This window comes from Ranitomeya variabilis, chromosome 7, assembly GCF_051348905.1.
Source record: "Ranitomeya variabilis isolate aRanVar5 chromosome 7, aRanVar5.hap1, whole genome shotgun sequence".
NCBI classification, from domain to species: Eukaryota; Metazoa; Chordata; class Amphibia; order Anura; family Dendrobatidae; genus Ranitomeya; species Ranitomeya variabilis.
This window is the reverse complement of record NC_135238.1, coordinates 214,474,671-214,495,198: the sequence shown is the minus strand read 5'-3', so window position 1 is coordinate 214,495,198 and position 20,528 is coordinate 214,474,671. Positions and strand designations below refer to the sequence as shown.

At 41.7% G+C, this 20,528-nt stretch overlaps 1 protein-coding gene and 1 long non-coding RNA gene across 8 annotated transcripts in view; one reads left to right on the top strand and one right to left on the bottom strand.

Moving 5' to 3' along the window:
- Positions 1-20,528, bottom strand: part of RBMS1 (RNA binding motif single stranded interacting protein 1) — a 165,410-nt gene that overhangs the window by 5,732 nt on the left and 139,150 nt on the right. For all 7 annotated transcript variants that reach the window (XM_077272854.1, XM_077272848.1, XM_077272852.1 and 4 more), the window contains exons 10-13: positions 18,160-18,210; positions 8,944-9,054; positions 5,022-5,102; positions 4,365-4,449 (exon numbers count right to left, since the gene is read on the bottom strand). In XM_077272854.1, the coding sequence (XP_077128969.1) occupies positions 4,372-4,449; positions 5,022-5,102; positions 8,944-9,054; positions 18,160-18,210 (321 nt within the window). In that variant the 3' untranslated portion in view covers positions 4,365-4,371. The remainder of the gene's footprint in view (positions 1-4,364; positions 4,450-5,021; positions 5,103-8,943; positions 9,055-18,159; positions 18,211-20,528) is intronic.
- The window catches only part of LOC143784520 (uncharacterized), a 39,541-nt gene continuing 25,061 nt past the window's right edge, over positions 6,049-20,528 (top strand). Inside the window, exons 1-2 of the long non-coding RNA XR_013217804.1 lie at positions 6,049-6,140; positions 19,656-19,708. This is a non-coding gene — a long non-coding RNA (uncharacterized LOC143784520). The remainder of the gene's footprint in view (positions 6,141-19,655; positions 19,709-20,528) is intronic.

The following is a 20,528-nucleotide window of genomic DNA, read 5'->3' as shown; positions in this document are numbered from 1 at the left end:
ACAGTAGGGGAGAGGGATAGTAACAAGAAGCTGAACCTGTGCTAACATGGGCTGTAATGAAGGCACATGCTGCGTTTAGACAAATAAAAGGTTCAGCAGTCTGCGCACTACAAACTTAGTAAGGTTACTCCTGATCTAAGTATGAGCTGCACCGCTGGCAAGTCAGGTACACATGATGTGACAATGGTTGGGTGGTATGTATTACCTGTGGTGTGCACGAGGATATCCTGGGCGTCCCTCTGCCCCGACGCGCGTTTCACAATGCTTCTTCGGGAGGCGTGTTGGGGCAGGGGGGCATACCAGTTTAAATGCATTCATACAGTTTAAATATTAGTGGCCAGGAAGAGGCGTATCAGGGGAGCCAAAGTGGACTTCATGGGAGATGACCAAGGAAGACACCATTATTAAAAAAAAAACGCTTGTCTGGAATTTGCCAAACTACATGCTGAAAAACCACAAAGCTTCTGGGAGAATGTCCTATGGACAGATGAGACAAAAATGGAACTTTTTGACAAGGCACATCAGCTCTATGTTCACAGGTGGAAAAATGAAGAATATCAAGAACAGAACACTGTTCCTACTGTGAAACATGGAGGAGGCTCTGTTATGTTCTGGTGGCTGCTTTGCTGCATCTGGCAAAGGGTGTCTAGAATCTGTGCAGGGTACAATGAAATCTCAAGACTATCAAGGGATTCTAGAGAGAAATGTGCTGCCCAGTGTCAGAAAGCTTGGTCTCAGTCGCAGGTCATGCAACAGGATAATACCCAAAACACACAGCTAAAAACTCCCAAGAATGGCTAAGAGGAAAACATTGGACTACTCTGAAGTGGCCCTGACCTAAATCCTATCGAGCATCTTTGGAAAGAGCTGAAACATGCCGTCTGGAAAAGGCAACCTTCAAACACGAGACAACTGGAGCAGTTTGCTCTTGAGGAGTGGCCAAAATACCTGTTGAGATGGGCCGAAGTCTCATTGACAGTTACCGGAATCATTTGATTGCAGTGATTGCCTCACAAGGTTGTGCAACAAAATATTAAGTTAAGGGAACCATCTGTCCAGGCCTATTTCATGAGTTTTGCTTTTTTCAAAATTCTGTGGAATCATGGTTGAAAAGCAATGTCTGACTTTCATTTGTTCATTTTCATAGATCTTTTATTTATTATTAATTTTGGCAGGTTCAAGTTATTTCTGTGACCACTGTGGGTTTTTCCGTCATTAAACGAGGGGTACCAACAATTCTGACCCCGTGTGTATTTGTTTTTATAATTTCCTATTTATTTAATGTCTAATTATGTCCAATTAATGTAACTATGAACAATTATATAAAAGAAAACGGAGAAGTCAAAATTAACACAATGCGAAACGCCATCTCCAGGTCATTCTGATTTTTGCAACTTACTAACTATCTTTATTAGCTCTAATGTAATATTTTTTTAAGTGACCGAATTGTTTGAAAATGACATTTCATTTGTGTTTTTTTAAAAACATTTTTCTATTTTATTTTTTTTTTTATTTGACTTTTCACATTCATTTTAAGAGTTGGCCCCTGGAGTATGCCGTCGGCTGACGTTTCCATGTTTTTGTAGGTCAGTTATCAGCTTTGCTGTGTAGACTTGAACATATCAATAGAGGAATTTCAGAAAATCTCTACTTACCGGTGGTGGCCTATATAATGCAGGATAGATGTGCTATACATACACCATAAATAAAAAGATATAGCAACTATATTTTATTTATTTATTTTTTACAAAAAATAGATAACTAGAGATGAGTAAACGTGCTCTGATAAGGTGCTATCTGAGTATGCTCTGTGCGGAGTGTCTTCGGCGTGCTCAAAAACTATGTTTGAGCCATCGCGGCTGCATGTCTCATGGCTGCTCAACAGTCACAACACATGCAGGGATTGACTGTTTGGTAGGCAATCTCTACATGTGTTGTTACTGTGCGAGACATGCAGCCGCAGGAACTCGAACATATCTTTCGAGCATGCCGAAGATACTCCGCTAGCACCCGAGCATGCTCAGATAACACCTTATCCCAGCACCTTCGCTCATCAATAGTTATCACCTAGCGGATAGGCAATTGCTTTTCACCATTGGACAACCCCTTTAAGTCTAATTAGCAGGCTTACATTTAAATATTAGACTTTTCCCTTTAAAGGCAGAAGATGCCATGGTTTTAGCGTGGTGTATATTGCAGCGGTACTGACGAGCAGCTGATGTCACTTACTGGAAATGGTTTTTGCAACCACTCCTGATAAATGGATTACCGCACATCTGAGAACAAACAGAGTAGCGCGGCTCCGGCTCACATTATCCAGAGTGATACAGCTATTTCCAGAACGGCCGTGTTGAGTGTCTGTGTACAGATGGTTGCCATTGTGACAAAAGCAGCAAGAGGATGGACGGCAGCAATCAACGTCCAAGCCATCCCAGCAATGCTGCTCACATAAGCCGTGGCTGAACTCGCCTCAGCTCCCCTCCCTACGTAAATATTCTTTTTACTAATAGATACTACACTAACAAAATCAGCGCAGCGGCGCCCCTAAAGGGTATATGCTTCTATAGGATAGCCTACAGAGTATTTTCTACCTCTTATGGCACAGTCAGACGGCCATATAACACGGACGATGATCATATCGCAATGCTCGGACTGGCTGGCGGCTCCACCGACCCAAGCCGACCAGTCTGAGAACTACGATTCAATCGTTGGCCATCTGACTGCGACCATATCTTACGGAAAATATTAGGAAAACCCCTGTCTTTGTACCAAAACATCATTGGATGAAAATACCCCTCAAGACATGTAGAATTGAGGTCTATGGACGTTTCAGTTTTGAAATTGAATCCAATCCAGAGAACGAAGAGGTAGTAGCCCCTTTTGATTTGCACAACTGACCTCCTAGTCCCCCCGCTATAAAGAAATCCACAATACAGCTCCATTGATTTGATTAGATCTGTGTTGTATCTCTCTGGGGAGCCAAGAGAGACACCGCTGTTGTGGCTCCTTTAAAATATTTCCTTTCACAAACTGGCTCTACTTCCCCTTTACTATGAGGAACATAAAATCACCGCTGACCAAGAAAATCTTTAAATAATAATATGGACAGAAAAATCAAATGCATGTATTTTGGGTGAAAACTCCTTTTTGCAGTTAGATTTGCACCGGTTGGCTTTTTCAGACTGTTTCAGTGCACAGGTTGCAGAATTGGGTTGAATGAGAATGTTCTAACAGAGTCCGCAATCTTTTTTTTGAGCTCCTTTCAGTTGATTTATGAGCACATCTAAGTTTAGCTTTCCTTGATGTCTTCTGTGGTCATAAATCAGCACAGAGGAGCTCCAGATAAAGACAGTTACAATCAACAACAAGCTCACTAACGGTTTCTCAGTTAACTCATTCTGCACCTGGCAATGTGCAGGGAAATCATAAAATCCAAAAGGGGTGCAACATTTTTAACAAAATCACCAAAGTGTAAAAATTATTTTTAGCATAAAGTACCCCAAAGGTATCCATTGCCTCAAATATAGCTTTATTCGTAAAAGAACTAATATTTGTCATTACCTCAATCTAAAAATTGTGCATACCCTCGGGATAATTTCAGATATCTATACGGATATTGATGCTAGTTTAAAAGAAAAAAAGGCAGCAAAAAGGCCCCCCTAAGTGTTTAACTGACTACCTGCTCCAATTGGTGATTCTCTGTTAATTCTGGAAACACTTTTTTTCCCCTGTGGCTTTCACTTCCAAAGTTATGACTCCCTGCTAATGAAAGAAGCCCAATATGCAAATTTTTCCTTCACCCAATTAAGCGTATAGCACAGAACTCTTCTGTGGGCGTTTGCTTTTTCTCCTCTATGAGGCTGGCCAATCAAAATGCATTGGTGTCAGGAAGGAAGAAAAAAAAATGTTTTGATTGGCCAGTATCGCAGAGGGGGAAAAAGAAAATGCCCGCACAGTTTGGTGGTGAACACTCAGTTGGTTTAAAGAAAAATTTGCATATTGGAAGCTCTTTATTACCGGGGAGGGGGGAGAAATAACTTTTGGAGGATATACTGCATTTAACAAAAAAAAGCAAAGAGGTTTCCTTTTAGCTTGTATGCGACATCAGTCCCGATTGGTGAGCTCTGACAGCTCGAACCTCAGAATGAAGGGGCCCCAAATCTAGTTACTGACATACGGTAAGGAAACACTGACCGCAACACCACACTGATGTCATACTGAGTTCTAGTAACTCCCCCACGGCGGAGACTCATGACGTAAAACAGTTCACAACTTTGTTCTCCCAAATACAAAATCAACATAATGACCTGAAATTTCCTCAGTAAATTAACTTAAATATTCAAAATTGAAAAATCTTCCCAAACCTTAGCGTTACTTGTTTTGTTGATAGGTGTACTGAGAATGATCACTAGAGGTCTCTACTGTCACCGGCTGTTGACCACTGGGTTCCTGCAAAAAGTATGATCAGTTAAGTGGAGGTTTATGAATGTTCCAAGTAAAAGCATGCGCCATGCACAACAACAACTGCCTTTGTTATGCAAATGGTTGCACTCTATTGGTCCCTGTGTTCAGCCCTTCCAAGCAGGGAAGACCATATATTATTCTTCCATAGAAATAAAGACAGAAAGTGTTAAGATTCCCACAATCCTGTGCATTGAAGAAACCAGGGATAGGAATCACAACAGCAGAGGAAGAGTAGGTTTCCCTTGTAGGAGGCAGTGACCTTTTGCATTAAGTTTGTAAAGGTACATACAAAATAAAAAGTGCCATTAATCTAAAGTGCTCAATATTTAGATATATCCAATATTTATGATCGACAGGGAGTTTTAGGCCCAACCCCCGATCTTTCTAAAAAATGACCCCCTCTACCCCAAAATGAGTGGAAATGCCTCTTGCATAAAGCATGATTGTATTAAATCTTGATTCATGGGACAGGCACTGATGTTAGAATGCCCTGCATGCAAATCCTCTTTACTGGAGAAAAGCGGAGATTGATTCCACTAAATCAGATACATACTGACCTCCACAGAAACTGCAGCTGTCTGGACGTGTGTGTACTGTGGGATGTACGCTCCTTGCATAGCTGTTGTTGCAGGCATATACTAGAAGAGGGAAATTGAAAGAAATATTTTTACAAAACACAGCACAACCCAATCTTTGCCTTTCCAAAAAAATTACAATATAAAAATAAATCTGCTTAATGAGGGTGATCTGTAAAAAAAAAAAAAAAAAAAAAAAATTATATATATATATATATATATATATATATATATATATATATATATATACCGTATTTTCCGGCATATAAGACGACTGGGCGTATAAGACGACCCCCCAGCTTTTCCAGTTAAAATATAAAATCTTCTTAAAAGTCGGGGGTCTTCTTATACGCCGTATGTCGTCTTATAGGGCCGGTGACTAATGTGCCTTTTGGGGGGGGAGTGGTCCTGATGACGAAGAGGGGGCATCTCACAGGAAAGTGTGAGTGGAGTATCCCCCATTACCTCATTGTAGCTGCAGTGTGGGGTGCTGGGGAGCGGCGGCGGCCACCGCCCCACAGCACAGCACCCATGCGGCACAAAGAGGAGCAGCAGCTGCCACCTCTCCCCAGCACAGAGACCCCATGCTGCAGCTACAATGAGGTAATGGGGGATACTCCACTCACACTTTCCTGTGAGACGCCCCCTCTTCGTCATCGGAACCACTCCCCCCCACCCACCATATACACATTGGTGTCTGCACTCGGCGTACAAGACGGCACCGGCGTATAAGACGACCCCCGACTTTTAAGAAGATTTTCAGGGGTTAAAAAGTAGTCTTATACGCCAGAAAATACAGTATATATATATATATATATATATATATATATATATATATATATATATATATATATATATATATATATATATATAATTGCTCATATCCAATAGTTTTTTTTTATTCTCATGCTCCTGAAGGAAGATGTAATTTTCATCTATTTTTTATTTTCCACAAAATCATTAAAATGGTAGTACAAATGGCGGTAATGCTGCAATGTTTGGGTTCATGCAGATTTCCATGCATCTCGAGCGGATCACGGACTGGCCGACTCAAATCGGAGCAGCCTCATAGAAATATATGGACTTGTCGGGAGATCCATGGTAAGTCCGTGCATTGCAGTCCATGATCAGACAGAGCGCCTCGGACATCTACATGAGCTCTTATGGTGGCTCCGTATTCTAAACTATGCAAAACTCAAAGCTAGGGCCATAGTAATTAGTTTAGTATAATACACAGGCGTTAATAACCTTGTTAATATAGCCTCCATATTATATTAAACTTAGTACTAGGGCTCCAGTTTGAGGTTTTTTTTTTTTCACCTAGTACCAAAAAAACCCCTTCAATAGTAAAGTCAATGCACTGACCTAGTGGCCTATTCCTGTGCGAGTAGAACCATTTGTGACCAAGGAGGTGCAGAAACTAATAGTTTTACCTTGACAAACAAATCATAGTAACACACTGGGTGTTGTGCCAATCACCCTAATTGTGTCCAGTCTGTATGATTGTGTCACCAGGGTTTGGCATAACCTAATTATATGCGAGTCATAACCCACACGGGGAAGAACTATTATATGCATAGGTGTGGTATTTTATCAGTGCATCGCTCCTTGATTGTGTCACTCAAAAAAATCTGCGGGATAGGTCTGGGGTGGGAAGGAGATGTCTAAAGGAGCTGGGGTTTTTGAAAGTATTCCTTACAATTCAACAAAAATGTAGAAAATAAAGAGTTATATATGCGCCTATATTATGGATGCAAGTCAACAAGTCCCAAAGTGACAGCACCATGCTTAAGTTGTCAGTTTGGGTTCTTAAGGTTGGTCTACACATTAGAATCAAGTCATCCATGGCCTGCGGATATAGATGAGAAGGATCCGGCATGCTGAACTTCAGCGAACGATCCTTTAGCTTCGGAGATGAGCTGCTGCCAGACTGCTCTTGAAGAACACAAGAATGCTTGGCCAACTAAGCGCTATCGAGGATGGGGAAGTCGGACGAGAGCTCTCGGATGGACATCTTGACAAGAGTCATAGAATGTACATGGAGGGAGATTAAGATTCTGGGTTGGGTCTTTCATCCATAATTTGGGTACATGCACTTGCCCATAATCAGTTTGTGAAGGCCAGCTTCACACCTCTGACATACACGGTCCGAGTACGTAATGGTCACAGGTATCCTGAACCAAACTCTGCAGTCTCATATAGGACTACGGCCTCATATCGAGTTCGGCTCAGGAGACCTGTAGACAAGTCCTCAGTTTTGAGATTTCTATAACAAGAATAAAGGGATTGTGCAGCAACTTTGGCCAATGGTCCTGGTCTGGCATTACAAGTCCAGTTCTATTTACTTGAATGAGGACAAAAAGCAACACCAGGCACAGCCCAAGGACAATTATGGTGCTTTTTAAAGAAAAAAAAACAAACACACATGGAACTGCCAACTTAAATAGATACACATTACATTTTTAATGTATAATACACTCCTCAGCATTGAAACACCAAGACAAAAAATAGTCACAAAATTATGACAATCACACATTAAGGATATGCAAATGATAAAAAAGGAAACAAAATTCCATTTTGGGATGACCATTTCTCCAGTGTTACAAAAGCCGTTTTTCATCACGTGTTACTTTGAGCAGCCTGTGCGGCCTAAATGTGCTACCATGCTCTGCAGCGTCTCCAGTCTTATCTCCCATTGGTCAGATCGGGGATGTCATTGGTTGTCAATTGCAAAGGAGCTGCCAGCAGCAGATCTTGATGATTTTTCCAAGTGTAGTCAGTTCAGCAGAACATTTCTCAGACAACCATTAATAGCCCCATCGATAGCAGCCACAACTGAGTTCGGGGATTTGTGCACGTGGCATACTCGATACTGAATGAATCCAGATACTGTATTTTGAACATTGTTCCCATTTTCTCATCATTTGTATATCATTAACATCTCTAGCCAACCTGTAATTTCCATAATTCCACGTCTTTGTTACAATTTCAATGCTGAGGAGTGTCTTACAACACAATGATTACAGAACTGATCGCAGCAGAATAAGAGTGTTGAACTTGCAGGAGGCAGTGACTTTCTTCTCCACTTCCACACACAGCCCATCTTTAGTAAATATGCATTTTATAATATTATACCACTATTAACCCATTTTAGTACCTTAATTTGTAAATTACCCTATCCTGCTTGTAGGTGTCACTGTTTGCAAAAATGTTTATGATTTCATTAGTCCTTTGGCTACTATACATTGCTCCTGAGCATAAAATATTGGTATAGACCTTACCACATAGTGACCTACCAGCCATTAGATCAATATTAACTTATGCAAGCAGATATAATAATGATTAAAAAAAAAAAGCACAGAAAAATTGCCTATTAGAAGATGTTCCCGTAATAACCAGAGAACAACAGGTTCCCTTCTCTTCCCATCGCCAAGATGATATTGAAATGAACATGCAGGGATAACGCAACAGCTGAATAAATGATAAGCCTCAGATGGAGCTTAGAGAGCAGGTCTAATTTTGGAAGATACAAGGAATTCAATCAGCCTCCCATTATCTGCTTCTCTCTCTGAATGTGCATTAAAAAGTCATAAAACACACAGGCACGGTACAGCGTCTGCTCTGATCATTTCCGAGCCGACTGTTATTTTGGAAAGAGTGAGCTCATGGATCTTTTTTGCCACATAAATCCCATCTCTCCAAAACTTAAAATATGCATCAGATCGAGGCCGGCTCAGAAACAGGCTGTCTGCATCAAGTGAATTATTACATGAAGAGCCGGAAGCCAGACACATGTAGCAGAGCTTATTCTCTGCAGCCACGACGAGCATATGTATAAAATGGCAAAAAAAATGGAAACACCTTTTCTTGGGTACTTGGCAAATTTTAACGACAAAACACTTACAGTTCCACTGCTGCTTAACGACAGGTGACTCATCTGCTGGGTCAGAGGACTGATCATGGATGCCGGCTGTAGTGACATGGTATGGTCCATGGAGGGAGTTAACACGGCCCCCTTAACAAGAAAAGAACATGGAAAGAAGTTGTAAAGAGATATTCAATTCTAAATCTGTATTCAATTCTGTATACTAATCATGTAAAAAGGACTGGTCACTACTTCTGACATCAAAATGTTAGCAAATACATTTATTCTCCATGAAATAAAAAAAAGTCAGGAGAGGTAACAGATAGAACTGTACAAAATAAGCAAGACATTGGTCCAATGGTCAGGTCAGTAGGTAGTGGCTGCCAGACCAAAGCCCTGCGAACCTCCTGAAGCACTGATGCCTCTTCTGCCCCTTGAACTTTCCAATGCCTTGTTGCCTCTTCTGACCTGCAAACCTTCTAACGCCTCAATGCCTCTTCTGCCCCGCAAATCTCCCAACGCCTTGATGTCTCTTCTGCTCATCCAAACCTCCCAATGCCTTGATGTTTCTTCTGAGCCACGAACCTACCAACGCCTTGATGGCTCTTCTGCCCAGCGAATCTCCCAACGTCTTGATGGCTCTTCCACCCCGTGAACCTTCCAACGCCTTGATGACTCTTCTGCCCTGTGAAGCTTGCAACGCCTTGATGGCTCTTCTGCCCCACAAACCTTCCAACGCCTTGATGCCTCTTCTGCCCCGTGAACCTCCCAACACTTTGTTGCGCCTCTGCCCCGCAAATCTCCCAACGCCTTGATGTCTCTTCTGCTCATCCAAACCTCCCAATGCCTTGATGTTTCTTCTGAGCCACGAACCTACCAACGCCTTGATGGCTCTTCTGCCCAGCGAATCTCCCAACGTCTTGATGGCTCTTCCACCCCGTGAACCTTCCAACGCCTTGATGGCTCTTCTGCCCTGTGAAGCTTGCAACGCCTTGATGGCTCTTCTGCCCCACAAACCTTCCAACGCCTTGAGGCCTCTTCTGCCCCGTGAACCTCCCAACACTTTGTTGCGCCTCTGCCCCGCAAATCTCATAACGCCTTGATATCTCTTATGCCCATCCGAACATCCCAATGCCTTGTGTTTCTTCTGCCCCACAAACTTAACGCCTTGATGCCTCTTCTGACAAATAAGCCACCTTAATGTAGTGAAATCACAGGGTCAACTACTAGAATAGGAACAGAGGATGCTGCCGGTGGGAGGTTCATAGGACTCTGGTCCAGCGACCACTAAATCAGGATTCTGCAAATCTTTTTTTGCTCAATTCCAGTAACAGGTCGTATTTATGATGCATGATGAAAAGAAAACAATTGCAGAGGTTTTTAAATAACCAATATACCATAGGCCATCCAATTTACAGTGATACAGAGCAGAGCACACAACAACTGTTAAAAACTTAAAGCTTGTGTTCACATTTAGATTTTTTTGCTTTACAGTCTCAAAAATACTATGCAAATATTTTGGTTTGTAGGAGTCTTCTATAGATCTTGAGATACAAAATATTTTACAGCCAAGTGGAAAAAAAAAAAACCTCAACTGCGTTCGTTACTACTAGAACATATTGACAGTCCGTGACAGCTTAGCTAAAGTGTTGTACCGACGTCTGAGAGAAATACTTCTTAACTTCACTGCCGTACTAACTAATGGAAAGTCTACATTTCTCACGGCATGCTGCATCTACTAGGGGGAGCTACTTGAAAAAATAATTACAGTTAGTATTAAAGAGCCTGTCACTATCCCAGACTCCTCTACTTTAGTAAATACTTGTGTTCCTCAGCCATCATCATTTCTGAGGCTCTGCTTTAGTAACTCTGGTTGTCCTTATTCTTGGTTATTCCTCCTGAATATTATATGGAATCTGTTACCTGATTCATGCTGTGAAAACCACAAGTAGCAGGAATTAAGAGTGTGGCAGCCTGATAGCACTCGGGTATATTTTTCTCTGATACATTCTGGTGTTTCAGAAAACATCTAGCTAGAAGATCCAGTTGGGGACAATTGCCTGAGATGAGACTAACCTAGTTCCGCCTCAGTCCAGCTTCATCTGGTGCCACTCTAGGTGACTGACAGCTCTCTCCCACAGAGGGAAAAAATATACCTGGCTGCAACCGAGCCAAACCACGAGCATCATGAATCAGCTGACAATTTCTCTAATAAACTAACAACTCACAGTCACCATTCACACTGTTTAAAAAGGTTTGCCCATGTACATTCTACCACTGTCAGCCCTGGTTGGACAGTGGTAGAATTTGTAAGAACACACTCCTTTGACAAATTATCATACCCTCTTGTCGATCTACAAATTTTTTTTAGGAGTAAAAATGGAACAAAATAAGGCATAGTTTTGAGAAAATCTGCTGTAAAACTTATTTTGTCAGGATTAAAAGTATTTACTAGACCGAACATGTCAGGAAAGTGGATGGATCTCTTTAAAAGGGGTTGTGCACTAGTCGACAATCTCTTATGAATGGCCCCATGGTGTGGCATAAATAATGAAAAAAAAAAAAAAAAAAAAAAAAGATGTATATTTACCTTCTGGGCCTGCGCCACTCCTCCGCTGTGAGGTCTGTGTTCTCTGCGGGCTAGCAAACAGTTTAACTTGACCACTGCGGCCAATCAGCAGTCACTGATGGGCTGCAGCCTTCACAATCCCACCCAGTAGTTGCATATATATGTATGTGGTTAGCTTCCTCTGCCGATGGCTACAGGTAACTGCCATGAAAAGAGTTTTCCGACATTCCAAAATGGATTCAGGTCATTCGTTTAGAAGGGAAACAAGGGAGGGTCCAGAGCACGTTTACTAGAGCGGAGTCACAGACCCCCTGAACTGAGAAGGGAGGATGCTATTTTTATGCCATTCACGCTGCTTTCTGTTGGGAATGGTTCATTTTTCTGCCCAGTAAGTGAATATTGTGCCCCATCACCCTTTCCCTGAGTACATCGCTAGCCCCCCTAAGCTACGATACAGATTTAATCTTATAAATCCCTTTAAATGAAGAAAAGAGTTTATATTTGCGCTGAGGTGTAACTTGTGTAACTGCCAGTAATTCTAGTTTGATGATGGGTAAACTGATTTCACTGCTGGGTCAGCAGTGAAGAGACTAAGAATAGACCTTTGGTGGTTACTATTCTTTCTATGGCAATGTGATGCCCACACACAATACTTCCGCCAATTGGAGTCGGTGATATATGTATAAGGATCCAATGCCCGGGGCGCTGTCCCGGCAGGTGACAGATGTCCCTTGGGAGCCTTGTCTCGCGTAAGGCGGCAGCTGAATACCTCTGAAGAAAGCCAATAGGTGCACTGTGCTAAAAGGACCCTGCGTGACGTCACGGTCACATGATAGATCACGGGACTGGCTACAGAGAGCGAAGTGGACCAATAATCCTGCGCGTTTCAGAATTCACGGATTCCTTCGTCAGGGATGGTCCATTAGTGGTCCTGAGCACTTTTATAGTTACCTGCGAGATAGAGTTATTCGCTTTCAATGTATGAGAGGCTGCTGCAAGACCGCCGGTAACTATACAAGTACTCAGGACCACAAACAGACCATCCCTGACGAAGATATCCATGAATTTCGTGCGAAATGCGTAGGATTATTGGTCCACTTCGCTCTCCGTATCCAGTCACGTGATCTACCACGCGTCCGTGACGTCATGCAGGGTCCTTTTAGCACAGTGCACCTATTGGCTTTCTTCAGCGGTATGCAGCTGCCACCTTACGCGAGACAAGGCTACCGAGGGTCGTCTGTCACCGGCTGGGACAGCGCCCCGGGGCATTGGATCCTTATACAGATATTACCGACTCCAATCGTCGGAAGTATGGTCTGCAGGCATCACAGACACCAGCGTTTGAACGGAACCACAGGACAACAGGTACTTCTTTCCTGGACACAGGTGGCATCACTGTTTTATTTAAGGTATCTACATCCAATTTACTTGCCACGTTCATATTCACTTCATTGGCCACGTATATTGTATCAGTAAAACAATATTCTTACCTACAGAGGAAGGCAATATAATATTGCCATAGAAAGAATAGTAACCACCAAGGGTCTATTCTTAAAGTCTCTTCACTGCTGACCCAGCAGTGAAATCAGTTTACCCATCATCAAACTAGAATTACTGGCAGTTACACAGGTTACACCTCAGCGCAAATATAAACTCTGTTCATTTTCTACTTTGCACATTGGGGCAAAAGGGTGGTACTGTCCCTCTATTTGCAGCAGGGGTCTTAATCACGCTAGCGCCATTGGTTTGCTCTGTATTTATGGCTATATAAGATTCTTTGTATTCCTAGTAGGGATTTTTGCCCAGGGACCTGTCTGACCTTTCTTAAGGCTCAATCCGTTTAATCAATCTCTTCATTGTAGGCGAGTGACTATCGAGTGTTTGCTTTTCATTAGGAGAGCGGAGTCAGCCGATATATTTAGGAATACCTTTCAGATGACATCACTGGACGCACTTGTAGAAGCCTGTATTAAAGTGTCTAGCAGCAGATATTACCGCTCCGAATAAAAGGTCACTTCTCAGAATTGGCGTAATGTACGTGTCCTAATACTTCACAAGAAATTCTTTCATCACCCATCGTAAATGCAGATTAATTGGCCACAGAGATGCAAACCAAATGCTGTCATGTAAATTTGTAACACCGGTGAGAAAACAATCTAAAAACAAAAAGCTAAAACACACAACAAGTATAAATATTTTGTTTCCGGGCTGTGGGGGTCATATAAAATAATGACTGAAGAATATGGACCTGTTCCTGAAGACTTTTTGTCTTCTAAAAGGAAATTGTCGAAAGCTTTGTATGTGGTCAGTGATGCAAGATAAAAGACGATGTTTAGAATGACAGGAACTTCCAGTCTTCCTTTTTTTTTTAGGGTCGTGGGAAGGTGGGAAGGAAGGTTGTTCATTTTTTTTTTTTTTTTAAATTAAAATGATTACCAAGAAGCAAAACCAGGAAATTGCAATTTAATATTAATACAGAAGTTAAATGGGGAATTCTACCCAAAACAATCCTCTGAGAAGTCATGGAGACACGAGAAGTCATGGAGGCACGAGAAGTCATGGAGGCACGAGAAGTCATGGAGGCACGAGAAGTCATGGAGGCACGAGAAGTCATGGAGGCACGAGAAGTCATGGAGGCACGAGAAGTCATGGAGGCACGAGAAGTCATGGAGGCACGAGAAGTCATGGAGGCACGAGAAGTCATCGAGACACGAGAAGTCATGGAGGCACGAGAAGTCATGGAGGCACGAGAAGTCATGGAGGCACGAGAAGTCATGGAGGCACGAGAAGTCATGCAGACACGAGAAGTCATGGAGACACGAGACGTCATGGAGGCACGAGAAGTCATGGAGGCACGAGAAGTCATGAAGGCACGAGAAGTCATCGAGACACGAGAAGTCAACCATAACGTTTCACAACTTTGTATGCATTATGAAATTCCTGACAGGTGCCATTGTAGTTCTGGCAGCTCCAGTTTGTCTAGATATCTCTGGGATGTCCATGTTACCTGTTCACATATCTGACAGAAGATTATTTACAGTGGATTGGCCTGGGCTAAAACTTGTAGTAGACTTATCGTGCCATTAAATGACCAACAAAACCACTAATTAGGAAGCTTTATGCTCAAGATCAAGTTGATAATTCCTGAATTCCTCATTTTGACGTCCAGTGGTTGTTTATTGTTTTTTGCATGTGAGAAAAATAATTTTTCATCAATGTTGGGTCCTTTTGAAACATGGCACACATGTGCAGCCCCTTTATTCACAGTCCCATTGATTTAAATAGGTGACTGATCCATAAATTGGAACAGCTCCATGATCTAGAATGGGTATGTTTTCGGGGAAAAACCGACAAAAAACAGATGCTTGAATGTGACTTTATTGAGTATAACAATCAGAAATGGTCACTACTACAGATTTGGACCTTACCCGATCAGATTCATGGCTTCCGAACCTATTGATTTCGGCAGCAGCAGGAGGACCATCTATCGTGTGCTGGTGTATGACGGGGTTGGAGGAATCGCTGTTGTCGATAGAGTATTCCAAGCACTGTACTCTGCTTTTTTTTGTCAGTCTCTTAGACAATGAATGGAGCATATGACAGCTCGATGCACATCCTGGTTCTCCAGATAGCTGGGACCCCCAACGATTTGTCTTCATTTCTTCAGAAAGGGGTCCAAGAAGTATCGTTTCTCCTTGTGGAGAGTGACATGGTAAGCATGCCGAGATGAGGAGACAAAGCCGCAATTCTCCTCTGGGAAATATGCAAATTGTCTCTTCAGAGAGAAAGGACTAGAACTCTAGTGTCACCTATTGAAAGTAGCAATCCTAATAGTAATCCTTCAGAAAGGGGATAACTTAAAAACCCCTTATATTCTCCAATAGTGCAAGTTTAAGCGTCTTCCATGTTGGAGTGACTACTTTTCTTTATCTAAAATCTGATCAGGCGACCTTTCCTACTGATAAGGGTGTAACTAGACAATGGACCTAAATGCATTTTCTCATGAAGATGGCCATCTCCACCTGATCTCCAGATCCTGAAAGCTCAAGAGGTCCTCTTTAGTCACCAAGGAAATCTTAATTTGCTCATATAGTTACCTTGAAGCCATCAGAGAATTGGATCATATGAAATGACATCAGCTATAAGAGGGGCCACACCGAATTCTCCATATGCCCCAATACAGTAGATGGACAGGGATCGTCTATCAGACAACACATTTAACAGTTGTTAAAGAATGATGGTGTCACGTCCTCCTGAGAGATCTGGGCTTAGAAGATCACAACGTATTGTGAATAGCAGATCTTCCATTTAGCCTGTGTGTTTGTGTCCCATATTAAATTGATTTGGTTTCCTTTGGTGCTGAAGAGGTTTAAAACCCTTTCTATGCTGGTCAGAAACTTGCAACTGTATTTTCATCTGCTTCTGATCAGGTCATCACCTCTTCCTATAAAACCTGGCAAGACATTCTGTCTTGCCAGTGAAAGCTTTGCTGCCTAGCTTGTTGGAGATGCTGTGCTGAATAGTAAATTGTGGAGTGCTGTTTCTGTGTGTATGCTTTCCTCATTGATCTATTTCCATTTGGTACATTCCTATTCTTCTCCATACACCCATTTACCTTTGGCGAGTGTTTGTTTGTTGCTTTGTGTTATCCCAGTTTTGTCTTTGTGTCTTGTTTACCTTATATTTCTGTCCCAGGCCTCATGGGGTGGGGGAGAGGCCTCTCTATCCCTGTCCCTGGGTTACTCTTGAAGGTAGTTAGGGTCCAAGTTCCTGGGACAGTTTGAGGCCCCCCTTCCTTACCGAAGACCATCACAGCGTCACAGATGCACTATGAGCTCTACATGTGCCTCAAGTCTTTTTTCTTTCAAGTGAACCCCCATTGTTGGAGCTAAAGACGTTCACTTTAATACTCTGCCAGTTTAAAAAGAAATCGGAGATCGTTTAGCTCTGGTGAGCGAACAGAACAGATGTGAAAAATGAATGGTCCTCGGGCTAAATGAATAAATACGGGCATAGTGTTTACTCAGAGAGGTGTGTGCACTGCGCCTTACAAAAGAGTGGAAAGCTTAAACAATCGCCTAATTTACAGAACACTCCATAGCCAGGGTCTGTCACATGCAGAACTTATGTACCGAGTCAACTCCATTGTTTCCCTTCTTAGGATTTCTAACGTTGTACGATGCTTGCTGGAAGTTATCTGTCACCTGAGTCTACCCGTAATGAGAACCTGGCACAAGGGATTCAGCCGCCAGTTTATCACCTCATTACATGCTCCAAATATATCGACTAAGGAACTTGCTCCATTACCACCAGATGGCAAAAAAATCCCAAAATTAGGCTAATGATAAGTCATCAATATCAGATGGTCAAGGGTCTGCTTGGTACCGTGGCAGCCAGGAATACTTATTTTAAGGAGATGAAAATGTACGTACACAATGTAGTGGTCGGTTTCAAGTATTGGAGCTCAGCTCCCATGCACTTTAATGGGAGAGGAGCTGCGGTACCCCAGAATGGCCACTGTGCAGTGTATAGGGATATGCTGTTCCGGCTCCATACACCGTCTAATTCTGAGGGCTGCGGCACCAAGTATCAGTTGCTCATTGAGGGTCTAGCAATATCTAAGAGTCTGTCCATATTTAAGCCACAGAAAACGGTGGTAATACTATGTTAAAGGGGTTATGTAAAAGTTAAGAGCACCACTCTTCCTCCTATTTTACAATAAAGCAGGAATAGGGCACTAAATTCAGACGAGTCAGTACAATTACTTACATGGAATCACCAGTTTATAGGGATTAACTAGATGCGTAGGTCGGCATAATTTACAGAGTATATTACAAAGCAAGCTAGATCAGTGTTCCAACAAATATAAGGAACGTATCAGAGGTAGATATAGATAAAAAAAGAGGTAGCACTCCATTAATAAGCAAAAAGTGTGGACTTTATAAAATCCACACTTTTTGCTTATTAATGGAGTGGTGCCTCGATCTTTATATATCGGACGGATTATGGGATTGTTGGTCCAGGCGGCTTGCACCATGAATTTTTTGCATGTTGTGCTGCTTCATTTTTCTCTATGTAGATAGATCGAAATCTATATATTTTGTCTTTCAATAGATCTATCTGATACGTTCCTTATTTTTGTTGCAACACTAATCGGATTTCTTTTGGAATATACTCTGTAAATTATGCTGACCTAAGCATAGAGTTAATTCCCATAAACTGAGGATTCAATGCAAATAATTGCAACAATCTGTGTGATCTTGGGAGAATGAAATAATAGATTTATTCTCTTTCTATTTCTCACACAACTGATGAAAAAGTATTTTGAAAAAAGTATGACCTTTCCCTATCCCTATAATTAAAAAGTTTTCTCTCTCCAAAAAGAGTCCAACATTCTGTGCCGATTTATATAATAGTAACATAAAATTCTGGTGCATTTTGTCACCACCAGGGGCAGCTCCATGAAGACAGATTTACTATTAAATGCTATGAATGGTGACAGCTGCAGACAGGTAGAATTTAGAATTGTTGTGTAAATTAAAACATGGAGCTTCAATACAGAGCTCCGATCCCTATAAAGATATTTAATTGATAGAAAAGGAAGCTTGAACCCATTTATATAAGTATGTCAATGCAGTTATTTTCTGTAACACGCTCTTTATGGCCTAAACATTTAAAGAACTTACAGCATGCTGCATGATATATGGCTGTGGCTGCATCCAAGAAGGACTTGGCACCTAGAAGACAAAAAACAAAAACACTGTTGTAATCAGTCCGTCAGTAACCATTAGGATAGCCGACCTATTCTCACCAAAACATGTACATTTCAGCTTCGCAGAATTATGGTAAAATTATGTATCCAACTTTATTATGGCCAAGAAGAATGAAGAAAATATCTATTTATAAGATTTTAGAACTTTATTTAGAATTAGCCACTGAAGCCAACATTGAGGCGGACATTCTAAGGTTCTCAATTACGTTACTGTATTTCTATGGTTGGACACATAACTTTTTTTGTTAATCGTTTATACCTTTTCATCTAAAACTGTAGCAGGTGATTTCTTTATGAACTTTTAAACGTATATACCATAATATGTGTTTAACCCCCCCCCCCAAAAAAAAAAAAAAAAGTGCAAAAACAGGCATAATGTGTGTAAAACATAACCAAATGTTTGTTTGTCACAGTCATTTTGGAGGTACAGGATAGACACAGCTGTCTACAAGTAATGTATCACAAATACACCACAAATCTGGGCATCCACAAAGACGTCTATTCGAGAGAGGGTGATCATTTGCCTTCCATGGGGCCCTTGATAAGAGGGGCCCTGCCTTCCTTTGTGGAATACTATATGTATTGGGGGGTTTGACTGCACTTTTAGGCAAGCCAAGGGGTACAGAGCAGTCAAAGGGGCATAGAGAGGACAGCAAACATTGGGCTATCCTGTTCAAGGTGGCAAAGTAAACTCCGTAACGAGATGACCATTCTGATTTTTGCTCTTTTATGTATATCACTGGTAATAAAGAAAACTAAAATATGCATCAAGTATGCGGCATGTGAACAAGTCCAAAGGAAGCACTAGTCTAAATAGTACTTTAGCACAATCCGGTTCAGTAAAACTGTAAGGAGCATCCAGTTGTAGAATTCTGAATGTTGTCACTTTTTTATGCAATTGCTGTCAATATTGTACAAGGGGAAAAGACACTGGTGGACAAGCTTTCCAGGGAGCGCGAACACTATCCCTGATCTTACTGCTACAAGTTCAGTAATAATATAAGGGTTATTCAGCAGTAAAATATTCAGTGTTTGCACAAAAAGGGACTACATTTAGAATTCTACATAAAACACAAAAACAAACAAAAATAAAAGAAAACACACAGGAAAGGACACTGGTGGACAAGCTTTCCAAGGAGAGCGCACACAATATCCCTGCACTCACTGCTAAAACTAACAGTGTCCTATAGGGTAAGGGTGATACTGATTATAATTGGGCAGCGCTGAGTGGTGTCTTGCTTTAGGATTTATTTACTTTTCATTGTATTTCTTTGTTACACATTCACTTGGAAATGTAAAAATCAGGCCAATACGAGCAGCAAATATTTAATGTTCAAACCCTGGTGTCCGTCCCGGTGTTAATGTACGCCACCACTATACGTTATTTCAGCTCTGCCATCTGTTTTGCAGATCACACAGTGCAAGAGGAACAGGAGGAATCGAGTGCGCTCTGTCTAGACACGGTAAACAGAACATTTTGTAATTCTGTAGCAAAGATGGTAAAAACATACAGGAAAAAAAAAAGGACATAAAATGCGAAGTGTTTCTAACATCTGTATCCCTGCTATAATACCAGTCACACGAAAAGTGAAGCTAAAAGGAGAAATTAAACAAGTTCTGCAGAGCAGGCACTTTAAAAATAAAAGGGGACAAGTTGTTAAATGAGGCATGTCCGTATGCATCAGTAAAGCATGGCCGCCATTTATTGTCATCCATGCGAAGCGGCTTTCTAACTGATAAGCAAGTCCAGGCTAGAAGGTACAAGATAGGGACCAGCGATTCCCCGGACTGGAGCGATTGAGGGTATAATAATAGCTAGTATTTGTGTTATGCAGAGCTCATTGGGGACTTATATGCAGGTGAGGGTGTACAGGTGACAGCTCTACTTTACATGGAAAAACATGGTGACAGGTTCTCTTAAAAGGGAACCGGTCACCAGAAAAAAGCAATTAACCAGCAGATAATCTGAAGGTTAATAGCGTTCTTAAACTGCCCAGGGTCTGCAATTACCCGAAAGCTGCGAGGAGAAAATGAACTTTATTCCCCCAATAGCGTTCCAATTTCAGTCACCAGTCAGTGTATACAGAGCGGCGGCTGTAACCATGCACCCGGCCCTGCCTGACATTCGTTCTGCATTAGAGCCTGCTGTTAAAAATAACAGGCAGGTAGCTGCTAACTACCTGTCTATTCTATGAAAGTGCAGAATCAGAATGGTCACCGACCGCTCAATCCAGCTGCTCCATATCAACAGAACTCCTCTTCTTCTGGGCTGTTGTGTTGATT